Consider the following 21,273-nt stretch of genomic DNA (forward strand, 5'->3'; position numbering starts at 1 on the left):
TCAAATTGTTATAAAAATTGTTCTAGAATTCTAACGAAAAGCGTGACTTCTGATTATTGCAAGGCGCAAGAATCGTGACGTCACAAAAAATCAGATGATTGATTGCTGAAGCAGTGTTGTGATTAGTTAATAAAAAAGGCGTGACAATTAACTAATTACAATTCACAAAATTGTGAAAATATTTAAAAGAATGATTTAAATAACATTTTTAGGGAAAATAATATAGTTTCAGTAATTATATTTTATTTTGTTATAAATTAGAGTTAACTTAAATTAAAAGGGTGGAACTCAGTCAATTTTTAACATTTAATAAAGTTCAGTTAGCATGAAATGACAACAGTATGTTCTCACGTCAATGCAGTATATTCTAGAGGCCAGTCTTAATAAAATTCAGTCAAGATATTAATAACTTGTCTCTAAAATTAGTACAATAAGCATGCGTTTGCTCAATGACTAATATAACGTGCATTACGCTTATCATTATGTTAGAATTTACAGTAATACTGTTAGAATAAAATTTACTTGTTATACCTAGACGGATTTTAAGGTTTTATATAGGGATTAAGCAAATTAAAGGATGTTACAACATTGGCTCTTGGGGTTGGCAATATTTATAACCCTTTTAAATGAAGGTTAGTTTGTCTTTTTAACTTAATGAAAAACTTAAAAATTAGATTTTATCTAACATAACATAATTAATTTGGGTTTCTTTTGACATGCTTAAAATTTAATGATACAGGGTGTTAACCATTTTAACAGTAACTATTTATATGCGGTAACAGTATGTTACAGTGACGCAACAATGAACAGATTATGACGTTTTTATTATAATTCCAGGTTATGCTACGGACTCATGCACGCGAGGTAAATGTCCCGCACCTTCGGACCATTGCTGTCGCACTGGTGAATGCGTACCACAACCAAGTCAATGTAGTTATACTGGGTATGGCTATTTTTCGGACAACGGTTCGGGATTTAACTTAAAGTAAGATTTGAAATCTGTGCTTTATGTTACAATAATACGCTTCTTAGTATAAAATTTAGCGAATGATAACAAATCGTTTTAAAAATTAAAAAGACCAACTTTTTTGTTATGTAAGAATAATATCCTTGTACGGAAATGCGTTGTTTTCTATCTATTTATAAGTTTTTATTTTAAGGGTATTTTATTTATAGTCGTAGGTCCAAATTAACTTAAAATACTGTTTGACGTCGATAATGAAATAGTTAAAAATGCATGTAAAAACTTCTCTAAAATATAGGACCAAAGAAAAAAATTATTTCTTGACAAAAAACATTATTTATTACACTCAATTGTCGACTTAGGTGCTATAACAATAAAAAGAAATTCCTTTTTATTATACAAACATGCTCACAATGACTTTACGCTTTTCCAATCCTATACAAACTTAACCGTACTAATCACGTGACTATGCGCTTGGCTAGGCCCGTTAAACCCGACTTTATGCTTATTTAGAACCATAACAAAAGCTCGAGGTCTGACACTGCCCTTTTTTAAAAAAAGATATACGTCACAGCGCCAACGTTAGGGCGCCATTAAAATTTTAACTAGATAGACTTGTGCGTTTACAGGCTTAAGTATTATACTGTATTAAGGTGTTTTAAAGTGTATAATAGCCTATTTTTAACAATGGAAATGAATATTAGTGCTGGTGGAATGGTGGGGTTTGCTTTTGGAGTATTTGTCGTAGCTCTTTTACTTGCTACTTTACTTTATTGCTGCCAAAAAGCAAGACAACAAAGAATTTCTCGCCGACCTCCGGTTATAACACCAAGAACTTACAACAATGCGATAACAGGTAACTAAACCTATATGCAAATTTCGTTCAATCATGTATGTTTTTGACATAATGGTAAATTCTGTTTGTATGTAAGCTTAAAGTGGTCAAAAATACAATAATAAGATAACGGTTCAAGTGGTCTTCCTTTTTTTAACCTATATTACCCACAATAGGATTATTAGTACGTTTTAGCCCTGTCGCAAAACGTGTTTTTATTAAAGGTGTGTTTTATATATAAATAGCAAGAAAGGCGTGTGTTAAAATTGACCTTACGTACGTTAAATGGCAATTTATAGCGCCTGCAGACAATGTTTTGTTAAACGTGTTGTCTTCAAAAAAATCTAAAGAAATTTCAGTGGTTTTTATGCTTGAAAAGTTTTCTAATGCTACGCTTTCCGATTCCAAGCAAAGTTTGTCAAATCACGTATATGGTAACTTAAAATGACTTTTTAGGGGCCACGCTTTTAAAATTTTAAGTCGCGCGTATAAAAACGTCATAAAACACTATTCTTTCTACGTCGTTCCGGAAATAGATTAGGGGGCGTGATTAAGTATATATGGCCACGCGGTTTATTAACAGGCTTTCTAACTAATTTTAGAACTTTCTGTAGTCACGATGTTTGTAAGTTTAAATATGTAAAGTTTTAAATATGTAAATTTTAAAAGAAATGTAAGTTTAGTAACGAAAACTAAACCCCAATCCCTTGTGCAATGAAAAAACTCCTTTTTTTAACGTTTTAAAAACTAAGACTACTCAAAAATTTTCCAGTACAAAAACCACTTTGCTATAAAAAAGCGATACAACAAAAAAAATATATAGAAATAATGTTCGGCGATTTAACTTTTTATAAAAGAAGCAGTACAACCCAATCTTACATTTATTTTTCACTTTATAGGCCGCCTTACTTCAGTTAACACTGTTGCACATCAACTGGACCAATCAAGTACTAGCTACGAGGATTTACCGCCTGATTATGCGGTCATAAAGGTCGATAAAGAATTCGAAGTCTACCAGAATCAGCTACCTACTTACTCAGAGGCTAAAAAGTACCCAAAAGTCGACTCTCAAACTACTAGTAACAGCAAAGAAGAGGTCAAAATTGATCCACGTGACGTACAAGTTGATACATCGCATTTGACATGTGAAAAGGAATAGAAAATAACAGTTTCTGTACAGAATATCGCTTTAAAATATGAACTATGTGTATATTTACGTGCTAAATCGCTTTTTTCAACTATAAATACTGTAATACTACGCAATTAAGTTAGTAAATTTTTTGTAAATGTGTAACAATCATGACGTATCAAAAAGCGTGTTATAATTTCTTGGAACTTGTCGTTACAATTCAGGCTGAACCAAAAAAGTACCAAGTTGAGTTAAATAAAAAAAAGCTGTATTCCCTTTTCTGCATTATTAACTTAAGCTCAAAATACCATCCCCATTTTAAAACATGTATAAAAAAACTGTATATTTGTCTACTAACAAATAACAAATCGTATTGCACTTAATACATTTACTTTTCTGTCCTATTATAATTGAGCCTATGCACTTATAGCTGTATTCAACTGTAAATAAAATAACAAAGCAAAAATGCCGCTTAAAATAAAGGTTGTGTTTTAATTGTGACTTTATATAACAATATTATTAAATATTTATGTAAAAAAACAACTTTTGGGCCCAGTTTTAAATGTTAAAGGTTTTGTTTTAATAAAATAAAACATTATTAACTTAAAAACGTTATCTAACTAAATTTTATTCTATATTGGACATCCGGTTAACATCTTAAATTAATTTTCGCAATTTAATTAAATTTGGCAACCATAAAATAAGTAGAAAAAATTTGCCCGACTTTTTTAAACCAGGTTAACATAAAAACGATATTCCAAAAAAATATTACTAATACCATGAATTTTACGTACATTACATGTACATTTTCGTATTAAACAACATAATAGCGCTAGTAATAGGGCATAACCTTAATGTTGAAAAAATTAGATTTTTTTATGTATATATCTTTATCCTTGATGTGGGAAAGTCGAATGAGCGACTAAATTATAGAGTAACATCAGTTACACCGACCCAGTCTCGAGTTACCTGTGGCAGTTTGGGATATTATAGATTATAATTGCCCAGTAATTATGCTGCTGATTAAGTGCTGGCTCAGCAGGAGTTTATACCGTTTATAGCGCCTTGTTCAAGGACGTTATAGCATAAGATCAATGGGGATAGAACTCACGACCTCATGGTGGTGTAGCAAGGGTTCTTACCACTACACCACGCTGCCGGTAATACAAACCTCGCAATACCCAATAACGCAATGTTATGGTAAATAGCGTCAGGCGTCAAGTATAAACATTCAAGTTTATACAAATATTTTTGTATGAATTTTTATCAATTATGGCCTTTCAGTTTAATGTTAAACAAAGAATAAAAAGCCTTAAAATATAAACATCTTCAGTTTTTAGCTTAGGTGTCTTGATTTTCTTCATCAAAGTTTGGCAAAAGTTAGTTGTAGGAGGAAAAAATAATTTTTGGGGTTTGATTTTAATTTTTTTGGACGAAGAAGAAAAAAGTGTAAATATCCATTGTTTCTTTAAAACAAAGTTTTAAAAAATAAAGAGAAAGAAATTGTACAACTTATAATATTTGTGATTATTTTCCTTGCAAATCCCAGCGCCAAATCGTTGAATCATCACATACACAAATCAAAATATTTCCATCTCTGGAAAAGGCAGTTTGTCGTATTGTAGTGGTACAGCGTATGTTAGTTAATGTAAAAGATCTGGATAAAATATCAAAAAAGTTTAAGTTCTGTAACACTGCCATGTTAACCGGTAGCTTGGTGTAGTGGTAAGAACACTTGCTACACCACACATAAGGTCGTGGGTTCAAACCCCACTAAGCTCATGCTGTAGCGCCCATGAGTAAGGTGCTATAAATGGTATGAACTCCTGTTAAGCCAGCACTTAATCAGCAGCATAAATATCGGGCAAATATAGTTTATAATATCCCAAACTGCCACAGGCAACTCAAGACTGGGTCGGAGTAACTGATGGTTCTCTATGTTCAAGTTGCGCATTCGACTTTCCCACATTGAGAATAAACATATATACAAAAAAAAAATGTACACTTTTTTAATATAAAACTTACTTCGATTTGTTAGGATCAAGTCGATCCAATTCCCATACATAAGTTTTTCCATATTGATTTCCAACAGCAAGAAACTTTAGGGGTTTAATAATTAAAGGGTAATTAAAATAACAATTTATTTTTAATTTTGTTATAAGAATTTTAAATACAGAACCTCATGTTATACCTAACTAACATGTGGCTCAGTAGTTTAGCCATTGGACATCACCACACAAGGTCCTTGGTTTGATCCCCACTGCTCTCATGTTAAAGGTATTTACAATCACAATTTTTAACAAATCTCTTTTTTTACAGCAAAAATAGTAAATAAAAACTACAACTAAAAATACGTGAAAAAAATACAAACCGGCAGTGTGGTGTAGTGGTAAGAACACTTGCCACACCACCCATGAGGTCATGGGTTCAATCCCCACTGCTCTCATGCTGTAGTGCCCTTGAGTAAGGCGCCATAACTGGTATGAACTCCTGCTGAGCCAGCACCTAATCAGCAGCATAATTACCGGGCAATTATAATCTATATTATCCCAAACTGCTGAAGGCAACTCGAGACTGGGTCGGAGTAACAGTTGTTACTCTATGTTTAAGTCGCGCATTCGACTTTCCAACAACGAGGATAAAAATACATACAAAAAAAAAAAAATTTAATTATCCACCTTATGAAAATAATCAATGGCGAATCTCATGTACCAAATATCACAATGTTGAAAGTCAAGACGACTTAAAACGGTGACATTTGTTTCTTTTGGTTTAAGTGAATCTATTGAACAAGCTACTGAACCTGGTTTCCAACAAATCACACAATTTTCGCAGGACTAAAAAAATAAAAAATAAATAAAATATTTTAAAATACAAGCTTTTTTGAATACCACTGAAAGTGCTCAAAATATAGCAGTTTAAAAATTACACTGTATTTATTAAATCAAAAAAATATATTATCTAACATTTTTTTTCAAACTAAAAACTTACTTTGGATAGAATAAAGTCTCCAAACCAACTAACACAATCTACATAATTTTTATGAATATCACGCGTAGAGAAATAAGGATAATGGAAATGTAAGGTAGGGAAAGGTCTGCAATAAAATTAAATTTATAATTTAAAGACCTTCATAGGTGCTTCCATTAAGTATTTGAAAAATATTTACATATATACATAATTATTAGTACTATGCTATTTTATATAAATATATTTCTAAAAGAATAAGATTAATCAAAATTATGTACTAACTTTTTGTCGGCGTTAGGTTTATAATATTCGGATGCTTTTAAAGATAGTTGGACTTCTTTAGTGTCAAACTTCCAGATTTTTAAAGAATGATCCATTCCACATGAGACAATTTTGGTTCCAAGCAGATTAAAATCCTACAAAATTAAAAACTATCACATAATAGCAATTATTTACTTTCTTTAATTGCAAAATATACCAAAAAATAAAAAACACATCTTAAGTAGCCTATTGGAATAACAAATTCAAAAATAAATGTAACACTTACACAACTTAATACTTCATCTCTATGTCCTTCTACACCACCAAACATACAAACAAGTACATCAGTTTTAATATTCCAAACTCTTAGGGAATGGTCTTTGGAAGCACTTAATACGATGTGTGGCATCAAAGGGTGAAATTTCACTTCGTTTATTGCATTTCCGTGGCCGATATAATGCTTTAAGTTTCATGGTTTTAAATGAAATAATAAGCATAGCAAAATATAACACAAAAAAAATAAAAAACAAAAAAACAATTATATTTACCTTTACACATTGTTTTGTAATAATGTTAAGAATTCTAATCATTCCTCTTGATCCAGCAACAGCAAGTAAAGGGTGACCACTAGTGGTGTCTGTTGTCCATGTGCAGGAATAAAAATTTTCCTCTGTCTAAAAAATAGAAAAAATCTGTTATTAAATATTTTTATTTAAAAAAAAATATTATATATGTTTTTAAAATATAATTCTCAGTATATATATATATTTTATTTCAAAAAAACTCACATCTGGATCTGAGTAAGCTTGCAAAAGTTTAATGTATCCATTTTCCCTGCATTCATAAACTGTTATCCTGTTACTTCCTACAGTAGCAAACATGGGAAAGTCCCCCTTTGCTCCATTCAAATAAAAGGAAACTCCAAATAGGGGCTGCCCATGGTCCTCCTATAAAAAAATTATTCGAGGGGAGTAAGACAATTATATTTTTATTTATAATAATCTTTTATGTTGTTCTTTGTATATCGCTTGCAGATAACTTTTTTGGATAAGTTTAATTACCTTTAGTGAATTTGTGCATTTAAAAAGTCCCTTCGGCGGAATTTTCTTTGTCAACTTTCCTTTTCCTTTCCCTCTTCGCGACTTCGTTGTTGTCTGCTGCGAGTCGTTCGTTGATTGTGACGAAATACTGACGTCCATTTTTTCGTCATCTTCTTTTTTGCATTTCTCTTCATTTAAATCAGTTTTGTTTTCCATTTTGTCTAAAACTGTCTTCAAATTTAAAATGTAAAGGCTTTATTTAAATTGCATAATTCGTTTGCATTAGAATTTAATTTTAACAAAAAAAGTGATTTAGACCATGTGCAAATAAAAATAAATTCGCGCTAGTTGTGATGTTGCCAATAAACTTTAATAATATTTTATCATTTATCCTCTTTTACATGTAAATTTGTTCTCAATCTAATAAAAATATTTTTAAATTATATAAAAAAACTACCATTTGATATGATAAACACTATTTTTAACTTTCAGTTAATATACATCAATATTAATATAAATTTTACAATAAAAAAAACATTTTAGACTCTTTTATAAATTATACAAAAGCCAAGAGTCAGAAAACTTTTAAAGGAAATTTTTTTTTGTATATATCTTTATCCTCGATGTGGGAAAGTCGAATGAGCAACTAAATCATAGAGTAACATCAGTTACTCCGACCCAGTCTCGAGTTACCTGTGGCAGTTTGAGATAATTATGCTGTTGATTAAGTGCTGGCTTAACAGGAGTTCGTACCGTTTATGCTGGCTCAACAGGAGTTCGTACCGTTTATAACACCACGCTGCCAAAAATAACATCCCTGAATAAAAAAATCTTTTAAATATTTTTTACCCCGTGAACATGTTTTGACACGTAGTTAAACACAAAACAATAGTTGTAAATTAAATCTTGGCAAACACGCCTAAATAAACTCGCTCTCATATCAAATGTTCTTACAAAAAACATCGGCCTAGGGCCATTGTCCGATAATAAAGGTCTGGAAAGTCCCAAATTTACTCCATCAAAAAGTGTTTGTATAAAAAAGGTGTTTTCTTTATCTTTTGTTATCCCATGGCCTATTTTAAAAATAAACGATTCGGTGTTTTTTGAAAAAAATTCCAACGGTAAGCCTTTGAGATGGGCATATAAAACCCAATAACGAATTACCAATTGCCATAGCAAACTTATTTCGACTAAGAATACAGTGAATGGTTTTGCAATATTAACCAACGTTTACAATAAATCAAATAAATTAGGCTTAAATAGTATTATTACTTTTAAAAATAGATTTATAAAACGTAAATATGGCAAAATTTGTTCTTTTTATGATAATTACGCTAACTGTGTTCTACAGTAGTCAGGCACAATTGACTTGCAATATTGGTTACTCGATTCAACATATAACTGGTGGTCTACTTAACGTTACAAACATAAGGACGTGTCTTGCTGGTCATCTTTGCAGTAGGTTGGAAGGTACAATCGTAGACACATTTGGTAAGTTTAAAATTGAAATAAAACCTTATTTTGAGCTGATTATAATACACCAAAAACGAAAAACAAGTGGTCTAAATGACAGCCTTACATAACCATAAACAGTATCTTTAAGGTCAAATTTAAAAAAAGAAATTTGAGATTTTAAACCTTGTATATTGTAGGTATTTCCCCAGGAGTGGTACTCGGATGCGTAAACGCTGCGACATGTAATAGTCCAAATTGTGCTCAGCAAGTGATTGGAGCCCTAAATGCGGCCCAGCAGATTGGAGATCCACTGTAAGTAGTAACTGGTAATCTTTAACTTAACTTAATCATTTTTTACGCGTTTAAATCGTAAGCGCCAGACCGTCTACCTTTTTTGCAATACAAAGAGGTTCTACATATTTACTCATTATTATAGATCCAGAATGCGCTCTAATATATAAAAAAAAATTTTTTTAATATTTTTAGGACGTGTTCTGCTAAATGCTGCAGTTCTAATAACTGTAACTCAAATCCACTGAGCACAGTTGGCCTGTACAGTTCTGCAATAACTAGCAAACCTATTCTTATTTCCACGTCACTTTGCATTATGATCTCATATTACTTAAGCCGCTAACATAAGACATAATCATGCCTAAAAAGTAACTTATAAAACTTAATAAGAAATAATCAGCTATACATTTTCAAAATTAATTAACATGTTTTATACATTTATGTAAATATTTTTAAAAATTGTTTTATTATTTTAATTTTTTTCAACTACAATTTCAGGCATTTTTTTTTACAATAATGTATTTTTAAATTTTACAATAATGTATTTTTATTAGCTTGTCGTTTTGTTTATTATGAAATTAAGTAGCGTAGACATATATTAATAAATTGCACATTATAACCTTTTCTGTAATAACAAACACTTGCCCGAATAACACAAAAGTTTCTAAAAATGGAGTTCAAAAATCAACCAAAACCAAGAAAAAAAAATGTCAAAAAATCAAAATTTTTTTAGATGTAAAACACCATTGACAATATTACAATGAATTTTAGGTGGCATTAAATATAATATCTACATTTGTTCCAGAACACCATTTACACAAATAAGCATAAGCTCACTTTACAATAAAATAGTAGCACAATAAGGTTAACCTTACCAAAAAATATCCCGAATTTAGAATTTACCCAATACGCTATAGTCATTAAATTAAAAATTTAAGCTTCGAAAAATAAATAAATTTTTAAATTTTAGTGCTCAAAAATGAATTGAACTACTTTTAATTTAATAATAAATTCTATTTTAAAATTTTCAGTGCCTATCACCAAAGGCTAGATATAACATTTTAACAAATAAATTACAAAAATATTTACAAAGCATATTTTCTAATAAGTATAAGCATTTGAAACAATTGAAGTTTTCCTTTTTTTTTTCAACCAAAGTATGTGGGGGAACTACCCCAATGGGATATTTGCCATCTGTGGGGGCCCAAGAGGGGGTGGATGTATTGATTGGGGGCTGTTTGGGGCTTGTTTTCTGGCAATCTGGGTGTCGGTTTGGACCCCCATCGAGCTATAAATTTCCTTCATCATTAACAACACCGTGTCTTCATTATTCCTAAAAAATCACGGTTTTTATTAAATATTTTTTTTAGTATGCCAAAAAAAAACTTTTAAAAAAACATAAATATATTTCTTAACAAAAACTGTTGTAAATTTTGACCCAAATGCTGTAAAAAACAAACAACTTTAATAAATACGAAAAAAACATTTTCTTTGTAACATTTATAATTACTAGTCGATGGCCCGCCCTACGATTGAAATTTTTATTGTCGTAATATGGTCGAAGCTACAATATTTGCCTGCAATACTTTACACGCACACCACAAACGGCAGTTTTTTATGAATTTTGCAAGCTATAAATTAAACATAATTATAAATTGAGCAGCGTGGTATAGTGGTCAAAACACTTGCCTTTAGTACAATATGTCAGGGGTCGATCTTCACTGCTCTCATGCTGTAGTGCCCATTGGTAAAGCACTTTAAACGGTATAAACTCCTGCTTAATAAGCAGCTTATTTAACAAAAAATTATAAATCTAAAATATCACAAACTGCTAAAGCAACTTAAGACTGGGTCGGTTTAACTGATGTTACTTTAGGTTTAGGTCGTGAAGTCAACATTCCCACATAGCGGTTAAATAATTTTTTTTTTTTTTTGTATATATCTTTATCCTCGATGTGGGAAAGTCAAATGCGCGACTTAAACATAGAGTAACATCAGTTACTCCGACCCAGTCTTGAGTTACCTGTGGCAGTTTGGGATATTATAGAGACTATAATTGCCCGGTAATTATGCTGCTGACAGGAGTTTATACCGTTTATAGTGCCTTACTCAAGGGCGCTACAGCTTAAGATCAGTGGGGATTGAACCCACGACCCCATGTGTGGTGTAGCAATAGTTCTTACCACTACACCACGCTGCCAGTGAAATATATATATTGTCCACTCAGCGCCATTATATACAGATTATTGACTCACCAATAACAAAGATGACTTTGAAATGCAAACAAATAATCATTAAAACTTTCCAAGGGTCGCTCTTGAAGAACATAATCCATTCTTTTTCCTCCATTCAACCGACCCAAACCAACATCCACTAGGTGGACATCTGACGTCACAGATGCTAAAATTTCAGAGTTGCCAAAAAAATTTAAAATTAGGGTTTCCAATTTATTTTTATTTTAAAATTTTTGGAGATTAATTTAAGTTTTACCAGTGTCATCATTTTCGTTTTTCTCGTTGTCTAAAAGTTGCTCCGTCATTGTTTTAACTTGTTCATCAACCTAACAACAACCAAATGTTACAAAAAGGTTTTAAAGCAATACTTTACATTTTTTACACCCGTACCCAACACAAAAATATAAATATATAATCTCATGCTGTAGCGCCCTTGAGTAAGGCGCTATAAACGGTATAAACTCCTGCTGAGCCAGCATTTAATCAGCAGAATAATTTTTGGGCAATTATAATCTATAATATCCCAAACTGCCACAGGCAACTCGAGACTGGATCGGAGTAATTGATGTTACTCTATGTTTAAGTCGCGCATTCAACTTTCCCATATCGAGGATAAAGATATATATAAAAAAATTTAAAAAAAAATTAAAATTACATTTTTTTTTCCATTTAAAAAATAAAATAAAAATCACCTCAGCTTCTGTGGAAGGTTGGTACCAGTGAGATTGTGCAAACTTCTGCATGCTCCCTATTGCAAGTTTAACCGATCTCATTATTCCTTGTTTTAATTCCTGACCCATTCGACCTAAACTTTCTTTCAATTCTAATAAAAAATGATTAAAAATTATAAAATAAGCACAAACTTAAAATTTTTTTTTTTTGTATATATCTTTATCCTCGATGTGGGAAAGTCAAATGCGCGACTTAAACATAGAGTAACAAAAATTACTCCGACCCATTCTCGAGTAGCCTGTGGCAGTTTGGGATATTATAGAGACTATAATTGCCCGGTAATTATGCTGCTGATTAAGTGCTGGCTCAGCAGGAGTTTATACTGTTTATAGTGCCTTACTTAAGGATGCTACAGCATGAGATCAATGGGGATTGAACCCACGACTTCATGGTAGTGAAGCAAGTGTTTTTACCACTACACCACGCTGCCGGTAATTGTAACTGAAGTAAATGTAGTTAGTCATTATTTATCTTTAATTTTTTTAAACCTACCTAAAGAAATAAAATTTAAGAAATATATTTTACCTAATTGCTAAAATACATTTTTTTAATAAATTAGAAAAAGCAAATACAAAAACCAATATGCATTTTTCAATTTTATAAAAAATGAATTGAAAACTATTTAAAAACCAACCTAAATGTAATCTTTTTCTTCCCTTATAATGTGGAACAAGAATGGGTTTCATTGAAAAATCTGGATTCACCAAAGGTTCAACTCTGTAAGCTACTGGATCAAACTACAAAAGATAGCATAACAAACTTGTTTTTAGCTTTAGCCGTTCAAAACTTTAAGTAAAACATGGTAATATAGGCCCGGTCAAAAAAGTAAAATTTTATATGATTTATTAACTATGTGTATATTTTTTTCCAAGTTAAATGCTTAGAAACAGTCTTTTCTTTTTGTTTTGTAAGCTTATTTTGTCGTAGAAACATTTAAAAATGTTTATTACGATATGATGAAGGAATAAATTGCGTCTCTTGAAACATTATTATTTGCTAAACTGATTGATTTCTTTCCCCCGAAAATGCAAAAAAAATGTTTTTTTAAAGGCTGATACGCGAAAAAGATTCCAGTTTTAAATCGGTCGGTCCGCGAAAAATGTTACCGACCCCTGCTTTAATGTGCAGTTAATGCTTTAACGTGTAGTTAAAATATTTACAAATAAATTTCAAGTTGTTAAAAGTTGTTTAAGCCAAAACAGTTAAGGTTAAAGAAAAAAAAAAAAAAAAAAATCACAGAGTTAAATACTAGGCTTACTGGGTGAAAAATGTTGATAAAACCTGGACAAGTGGGGAGTGAAAACTCTTCACCTAATTCACTTACACCTCTCACAGTTAAGAACATTCCTGTGTAATAATAAACATAAGAATAAAATCAAAGTAATTGTTATTTTGATATTTCTTAAAACACACTTTACCATTACCCGATAATATCTTATCTAAAAAAAAATGGTTTTCGGACAAATACCCCTAAAAAATTAACCCATTTACCCCCCCTCCAAAAATAACCCCTTTACCCTCAGGACTACAAACAAAAAAAACCTTTAATCAATTAGTTTTGGAAATTTTAGACATATAATTTTTTCTAGCAATCTTACCTATTGGAGACCCCAAAGCAAATAAAGTCTGTGGGTGAAAATTAAGTTGGGGGTAAGTGACAGCAGGTTGCCCCGTCCCCGCATCAAATTGTTGGAAATCAACATGAACATTTGTGGCTGTTGATAGAAAACTTCCAACCGAGTCAAAATTTTCCTAAAAACAAAATTTAAAAAGAATAAATAAAATAAAATTTTTTGCCCAATTTTAAGCATATTTTATTAAGACTTCATAAAAGACGGATAATTGAATAAAAACAGTTTAAAATTATTACAAAAATTGCCTTAAAAATTAAAAATACCAATTGAGGATGAGAGCTTCCAACATTATTCTTTAAATTATCAACAACCAATGCTGATGAAGCTTGCTCTTGTAATTGTAACTGGATCTCAAGTTGTGCCTCCATTTCTTTTCGCTTATCTTCTTTCTCTCGTTGCTCTTTAAGGTAGCCTAGCAACCGTTTCCGTGGACCCATTGGAAGTCCTATGTCTTTGATGTCAGCTTCCGAACACATGAGCTAAATATTTTAACATAAAAAAAAATTTAAAGAAAAAAAAAATTAGTTCTGCTCATTGGGTTTACAAAATCATTTCTAAAAATAATTTTTTTTTCAAATATTTTTTTTTAAATATTTTTTTTTCAATATTTTTTTTCTCACCAAACTAGCCATATCCAATTCTTCGCGAGCAAAGTTTGGCAAAAAAGCCCCTAACCCGATATTCGTGATCGCCTCCTCCAAAGTTATATCTTCTCCTTTGAATGACTGGATGCTGCTGCTGCTCTTCATTCCTTGAGATCCAGTGCAATCTCTGTAGAAAAAATTTCAAAAATTAAAGTTTATGTCTAAGTAAGAGTTGTAACATAAATGTGACATAAATTGGGCAAGGCGATGAGGTTATAACAATGTTATCACATTTCGGTCACTACTTTTGTTTCACGATGACATCTTTAAAAAGTCAATGCAATTAATGTTAAATTACGCCCCCAAAAAAACAAAAATTAACAAAGAATTTGTTTGTACCTTGAAGAAATAGAATTTGGTGTATCAGGTCTACTAGTCAGAACATTATTTGTTGGTTTACTATCAGGTAAAAGCGGTTTAGTATCCTCTTGGTTAGATTGTTGTTCAGGAGACTGATGGCATAGTAAGTCAAACAATATCAGAGATCCTAAAATTATTTTCAATTAAAACAAACATATACACATAATTTAAAAATTGAAGGCTGTTAGTTCAATCCCTACTACTTCCATTCTGCAGGGACCTTAAATAAAGTGCCGAGTACGAATTAACGTTTAAAAAACCATTCGCTAAAAATGAGGTCGCATTTTCAGAGCAATTATTAGGTTCAAGTCATAATCTTTGTTTTTTTGTAACACTTGACGCGTTGCGTGGCATTTTTAAAATGTAACGTATTGTTAAACAATCGTTAAGAATAATTCGCACGAAAAACGAGACATTTTCGATTACTTTAAAGCTGTGTTATGTATTTAAAAAATTACGCAACAACTAAACGAACTCGAGAGCGAAATTTACGCATTGCCAAAACATGAAAAGTTTTTGTTATTAAATGCCCTACAGTAACCTACATTCACGCAAAATCATGTTAATATAATTAAATTAGTGTGAAACCAGTTTAAAATAGATCGTAACAATACACAAATATACACGAAAGTTTTATTATCGCCTGAACCTTTTTTGATTGATTCGCTAATTCTAATATATTTGTGAAAAACGATTCGCCAATTTTAAAAAACGATTCGCTTTTAGCGAATAGCGACCCGTTATTTCGTTCCCTGAAGTGCTTCAATAAGTATGAACTCCTGCTAAGCCAAAACCAATTAATGGTTTATTTATCTTGCAATTACAATTAAATATTGCCCAAACTGCCTAAGTCAACTCGAGACTGTGTCAGAAAAATTAAAAAATAATGCAAAAAAATAAATAAAGTTTTAATTTTTACCTAAGCTATGGCCAGACAATGACATTGTTCCTTTAAAATTAGGATTTCTTGTTACAAAAAGTTGGTGTAGTGAATTGATTTCATTTCCAATCGTGTCGGCAATAGTTTGACAATAAACAGGACTCGAATAAAACAAAATATCGAGCAAAGTCTCGTTTGTAAAATGTCGTAAACGCGATATACTAGGCAGTGTCAATCGCCTAATATTTCTGTAAATATTTTAATAAAACAGGATGTTATAAAATGTTAAAAAATTTCTGTTTGTTTTAGAAAATAAAAGCATTTTTATGGTTTACATACCTTTTAAATTTAAAAAAAAAAATGGAAACCAGAAAATTAATTTTTAATTTTTTTTACCTATCTACTCCTGTAGCGTCTCCATGTAAGGCTCTGTGCCAATGAACCGGTAAAAACTCGATCCTATGAGCCTTGTTGGCATCCAATTCAGTCTTAAAATGAGTTTGAAGTAAACTGAGTTGTATGGCACGAAAGTCATCCACTAAAAATAAAAAAAATTAAAAAAAGATATATATATATATATATATATATATATATATATACACCTAAAAGTACAACAATTAGTAAAAAAAATCAATTAAATATTTTTTAAAGTATTTAAAGTTGCAATCATGCAATATTTGTTATTAATATATTGTTAAGCAAATATAAAACAGCAAACTAATGAATAAAATTTGATTAATTGCAAACTAATAGCACTACAACTATATTATATATATTATACCGCCAGCGTGGTGTAGTGTTAGGAACACTTGCTACACCACCATGAGGTCGTGGGTTCAATTCCCACTGCTCTCATGATGTGGCACCCTTGAGTAAGGTGCTATAAATGATATAAACTCCTGCTGAGCCAGCACTTAATCAGCAGCATAATTATCGGGCAATTATAGTCTCTATAATATCCCAAACTGCCACAGGCAACTTGAGACTGGGTCGGAGTAACTAATGTTACTTTATGTTTAAGTTGCGCATTCGACCTTCCCACATCAAGGATAAAAATATATACATTAAAAAATTATTATGTAAACAACAATTATTACTACTATCCTACCATTAATTAACTATTATAGATTTTTTTTAAAGCAAAAGGTAGAAAAAAATTGCACTTAAAAAATATTACATATTTTTTAAATTTATTGTGTTAATGTTGCTAACCATAATCTACAAATGGTACTTTGGGATCCAAACAACCTTCCCCAATACCATGAGCAAAAAACACAAGATGATCAATTTCGAAATATTCACCTACAACATGCAATCATGAAAACCAAATTTTATACCAAAATCGAAATATTTTTTTTAAATAATCTTTGAACAATTTTTATTTTTTGCTCAAAGTTTTATTTTTCCACATTTTTCTTCGAAAAGATTGCAAATCACATTTCTTGCCCCGAAAATTGCAAATTTTTTTGCCCCGAAAATTGCAATTTTTTTTTTCCCCTCAAAATTTTAAATTACATTTTTTCCCCAAAAAATTTGGTTTCCAAAAATTGCATGTCATAATAGTGCCGTGTCATGCCGCATGCAACACACACAAGCATGTGAACGTACCACACTCGACAATGCTCCGAGATCGAAGGTCACAAACTGGCCCCACACCGTGACACAGAAACACTACATGATCGGGGGTCCCTGTTTCACCTTAGGGGAATTTTTGTTAGTGATTTTATTTTTTTTTATAATAAAAAACAAAAAATTTTAATTAAAATTACTGTAATCCATTTTTTATTAAAATTTCGTCAGTTTTTCCAATTTGCAAGAAAAAACTTACAATTACAAATAGTTTAAAATTCAATGCCCATAATACCTAATACTTTTATGTATAAATTGAACTATAAAATTACTTTTTTACAATTTAAAAAAAAAATAAAATAACAATTTTTTTTTTTACTTATTGGAATATCTTTAACAAATTCAGTTCCATTGATTCCTCTTTTAACAACTTTCGAATGCATTTGAGTTTCATGCACCCCACCAAATTCATCTTTATGTGAAACTGGCTAAAATATAACAGATATTGTGTTAAGAAAAAGTAAAAAAAAAACAATTTTACAAATATAATTGAATAATATATTTTAATAAAAAAGTTAGATCTCATAAAACATAAAATGTTAAAATTTACAATTTGAAATATTAAACTGTAATATATCAAAACTGTAATATATCAAATTATTTTTTTAAAAAAAATTTTTGTAGAGAAAAATAAACTTTTATTACCTGAAAATGTACAATAAGTTGAGGGTTGTGTACAACAACAATTTCTCCATTTTTAAGTTCGATTCTTCTATGCCAATCACCTTTCTCTATAATACTCTTATACTCTTTCTATCAAAATTAAATTGAAAACACAGATTTAAGATAAACCTTTTTTATCTAAATATTCTGTGTTTAACAACAAAAAATTTAAATAACATAACTTATAAACATTTATTTATTTATTTTTTTTTGTATATATCTTTATCCTCGATGTGGGAAAGTCAAATGCGCGACTTAAACATAGAGTAACATTAGTTACTCCGACCCAGTCTCGAGTTGCCTGTGGCAGTTTGGGATATTATAGATTATAATTGCCCGATAATTATGCTGCTGATTAAGTGCTGGCTCAGCAGAAGTTCATACTGTTTATAGTGCCTTACTCAAGGGCTCTACAGCATGAGATCAGTGGGGATTAAATCCACGACCTCATGTGTGGTGCAGCAAGTGTTTTTACCGCTACACCACGCTGCCGATATACAACTATGCTAAAATAAATTGATATATATATAAAAATGCAGTTAACTACTTAAATAGTATGTAAAACTATTAAAAACAGTAACAAAAAAGTTTTTTTTTTCACCTCCAGTCTTTCAGCAACCTGCTCTTCATAAGGTGCATATCTGTACTCGTTGTCTGCCTTAGAGAACCATGTGCACCGTCGCACCATGGAAGACGGTTCCTCCCAGTATACCGCACTTCGTTGCCTTTGTGGCACCGACACGTCAAATCGACCTCCGTCGCTACGAACAACTGTGTTATCATCTGAAAAAAGACTATGTTTTGAAATTTTTGTTCTATTTGGCTAGATAACGAAGTAAAAACTAAAAAACAGAAATTGGTATTTATTTTCATAGGGCCAATAAAGTAAATAAAATTCTCTTTTGTGGTGTGCAGGTAAATTAATGTAGGCAAATGTTAATTGAGGGTTGCAACCATATAACGACAATTAAAAGGACAATACTAAAGTACGAGATGCGGGATAGTGCGGGACCGTAATTAAACGTTAACAAAAATTCACGGAATGCGGGCCGGAACAGTATTTTTGTACTTTTCTGCAGGATGATTGCTGTTTTTATGTAAAGGGCCAAGGGGTGATGTGGGATTGACTTTAAAGGTCGAGAAATGATGCGAAATTGAATATAAAGCACAAGGGAAGATTAGGGGAGGGTATAAAAAGTCCGTCCTTTTCCGCATTCAGCGTTTTTTTATTAACGTTTACATACGGCCTCTTCCCGCATCCCGTATTGTAGTACTACCCAAATAAAACTCGCGACAATAAGGTAGCTTAACTGTTGACCAATAAAAGCAAAAAAAATCTAGTTTAAACAACAAATTTTTATAAACATACCAAATTAATTTTCAATGCAAAGTCCTTACTTGACATGAAAGATGCTTCCAGTTGTTCAGAATCAAATTTCGAAAATGGACACCAAGCGTAATTGTTGTCCGCCAAATTCTTTCGATAAAACCAGTGAGGCATGACTTGTTGGTAAAACACCCCTTGCATCATGGGGGGTGGTGGGGGTGTGTTTGTTGCTAACTTTTCAAACGAATCTGGCATTGAGGGTGAAATACTTGGGGGGCTACTTGCACTTGATGGTAAAGTGTTAGGGGGCAATGATTGGGTATTGTTAGGGGGCGGAAAAAGTGGGGCAGAAACCTGCTGCATAGGGCTTTGTTGGGAGTTATATAAACTGGAGTTAGATACAAACATGGGTCGATGTCTAGCCCCACCTACTGAAGACCTTGCATAGGGGTTAGCAGCTGGGGAGTTAGCGTAAAGGGGAGTTGATTGGGACCCAATAGGGGGTTGGTCTACTCCTGGAGAAAAACTTTCGGTAGTTTCAGTATGAGGGACACTAGGTTCTGAAGTGGGTGAAGCTGGGGGCACAAAAAGTTGGGGTTCTTGTTGGGGCGATGCAACACCATTTGAAGGACTGTTTGAAATTGTTGCAAAAGGGTCAGAATCTAAAAAAATGTTATTGTTTAACTTTGCCTAAATAATATATATACAATTTTATTTTAAACCTTGTTCACTTAATGCACTAACTACTATTAGAACAAACGTAATATTACAATTTTAAAGAACTCTATTTTACAAGTATTTAGAATTACTTGAGCTTTGTGAAAACATATTTGTAAAAGTTGGAACATTGCTAGTTTGTTGTTGAGCTGGTTGCCCTAAAAAGTTGTCTTCTTCTACGCTCTCTATTTAACAAAAGTTGATGAGTAAAATTTGCAATTTAAAATAATGTATATAAACCGACACCGAGGTGTAATGGTAAGAACACTTGTTACACCACACATGACGTCGTGGGTTCAATCCCCACTGATATCATGCTGTAGCGGCCTTGAGTAAGGTGCTATAAACGGTATGAACCAGAATTTAATCAGCAGCATAATTGTCGCAATTATAATCTATAATATCTCAAACTGCTATAGGCAAATTAAGACTGGGTCAGGGTAACTTATGTTACTCTATGTTTAAGTCGCGGATTGGTCTTTCCCACATCGAGGGTAAAATATATATATACAAAAAAACAATTTTTACACACTTAAATCTAAAAAACACTATGCAGACTATTATTTTTATTCACTAGTAACACATTACACATATATTTTAAATACGCTTACCTGGCATTAACAAGGACGAAGCTTGCTGGTCTTGAACGGGCATGAAAAGTGAACTCGTCGGCATATTAAAGTTGTTCATTGGCGAAAACAACGAGTTTACGGGCGGTGGTGGTTTGTCGTTCGACATAATTTACTTTCTGTATAAAGCTATCTAATGAAATGTTGTGTTGTTTGGCAACTTATTGACAACTGAAGATGAACTACATCAAGTTAAAATTTACCAAAACAAACGGTGACGTGTGTTTTTGTAAATTGGCAACACGATTTTCACGTGTTCCCAAATAAAAATTGATATTTTTTTAAAAAGGTTTATTTTATTATTACAAATTCTATTTGAATAAGAACCACTGTCATTCTGCTAGAATTTTTTTTTTTAAACCGACCCAATTAAAAATACTTTCCGACATTATGAAATTAAAAAAAATTTAACATCATATTAACCGAATTAAAATGAAGGTGTATGTTAATTTTTAAAATGAACAAACTTATTTTACGCGAACTATCGACCGAAAACTGTTAACAAATATGTCGAAAATTTGACAAATCTTTTTATTTCCGAGTTATTTTAAAATACTTTCCGACATTATGAAGTTTAAAAAAATTTAATCAAAGCTAGGTTCTGCAATTATATAAAAATTTGCGCGGTTTTAAGTTGCACATTTTGCGTTTTCGCTAATTATCGACATTTTAAATACTATAAAAGAAACAATATCTCGCTCCTTTAGGCGTAAAACGAATCCTACTCTTCAACAGAAACTACTTTTCCCAAAAAATATACGAGCCAAATTTTATTCATAAATAAGTAATTGTAAATTAAAAATGCAGGCAAAGTTTCAAGCGAAACAACCTTTGTTTGCAAAAGTTATAGTAATTTCAAAAAACAATAAAGAAACAAGA

General features: G+C 31.4%; 4 protein-coding genes across 4 annotated transcripts; 2 read left to right on the plus strand and 2 right to left on the minus strand.

Annotated features, from left to right (window-relative positions):
• The first annotated feature begins 497 nt into the window (after positions 1-497).
• LOC145746059 (uncharacterized) lies at positions 498-3,495 on the plus strand. The gene is made up of 4 exons (XM_082564242.1): positions 498-632; positions 838-985; positions 1,669-1,820; positions 2,699-3,495. Exons 1-4 carry the CDS (start codon positions 578-580, stop codon positions 2,956-2,958), a joined length of 615 nt encoding a protein of 204 aa, XP_082420368.1. The 5' UTR covers positions 498-577; the 3' UTR covers positions 2,959-3,495.
• A 2-nt stretch (positions 3,496-3,497) lies between these two features.
• On the minus strand, positions 3,498-7,510 carry LOC145746058 (polycomb protein eed-like). Its single transcript, XM_082564241.1, has 9 exons — positions 7,221-7,510; positions 6,948-7,106; positions 6,708-6,833; positions 6,446-6,619; positions 6,181-6,314; positions 5,920-6,025; positions 5,607-5,765; positions 4,954-5,027; positions 3,498-4,585 (listed from the first exon to the last, which is right to left on the minus strand). The coding sequence occupies exons 1-9, from the start codon at positions 7,413-7,415 to the stop codon at positions 4,456-4,458; spliced, it is 1,257 nt and encodes a 418-aa protein (XP_082420367.1). The 5' UTR covers positions 7,416-7,510; the 3' UTR covers positions 3,498-4,455.
• Positions 7,511-8,396: 886 nt separating this feature from the next.
• LOC145746231 (uncharacterized) lies at positions 8,397-9,814 on the plus strand. Its single transcript, XM_082564462.1, has 3 exons — positions 8,397-8,690; positions 8,852-8,966; positions 9,141-9,814. Exons 1-3 carry the CDS (start codon positions 8,501-8,503, stop codon positions 9,286-9,288), a joined length of 453 nt encoding a protein of 150 aa, XP_082420588.1. The 5' UTR covers positions 8,397-8,500; the 3' UTR covers positions 9,289-9,814.
• LOC145746226 (triacylglycerol hydrolase DDHD2-like) lies at positions 9,472-20,587 on the minus strand. The gene is made up of 19 exons (XM_082564447.1): positions 20,377-20,587; positions 19,858-19,950; positions 19,120-19,710; positions 18,323-18,504; positions 17,704-17,811; positions 17,378-17,486; positions 17,038-17,127; positions 15,826-15,967; positions 15,469-15,677; positions 14,529-14,676; positions 14,166-14,316; positions 13,809-14,024; positions 13,510-13,663; positions 13,170-13,258; positions 12,546-12,648; positions 11,872-12,002; positions 11,436-11,505; positions 11,201-11,345; positions 9,472-10,278 (listed from the first exon to the last, which is right to left on the minus strand). The coding sequence occupies exons 1-19, from the start codon at positions 20,501-20,503 to the stop codon at positions 10,116-10,118; spliced, it is 3,021 nt and encodes a 1,006-aa protein (XP_082420573.1). The 5' UTR covers positions 20,504-20,587; the 3' UTR covers positions 9,472-10,115.
• Between the last annotated feature and the right edge of the window lie 686 nt (positions 20,588-21,273).

This window comes from Corella eumyota, chromosome 3 (genome assembly GCF_963082875.1).
Source record: "Corella eumyota chromosome 3, kaCorEumy4.1, whole genome shotgun sequence".
Taxonomy (NCBI): domain Eukaryota; kingdom Metazoa; phylum Chordata; class Ascidiacea; order Phlebobranchia; family Corellidae; genus Corella; species Corella eumyota.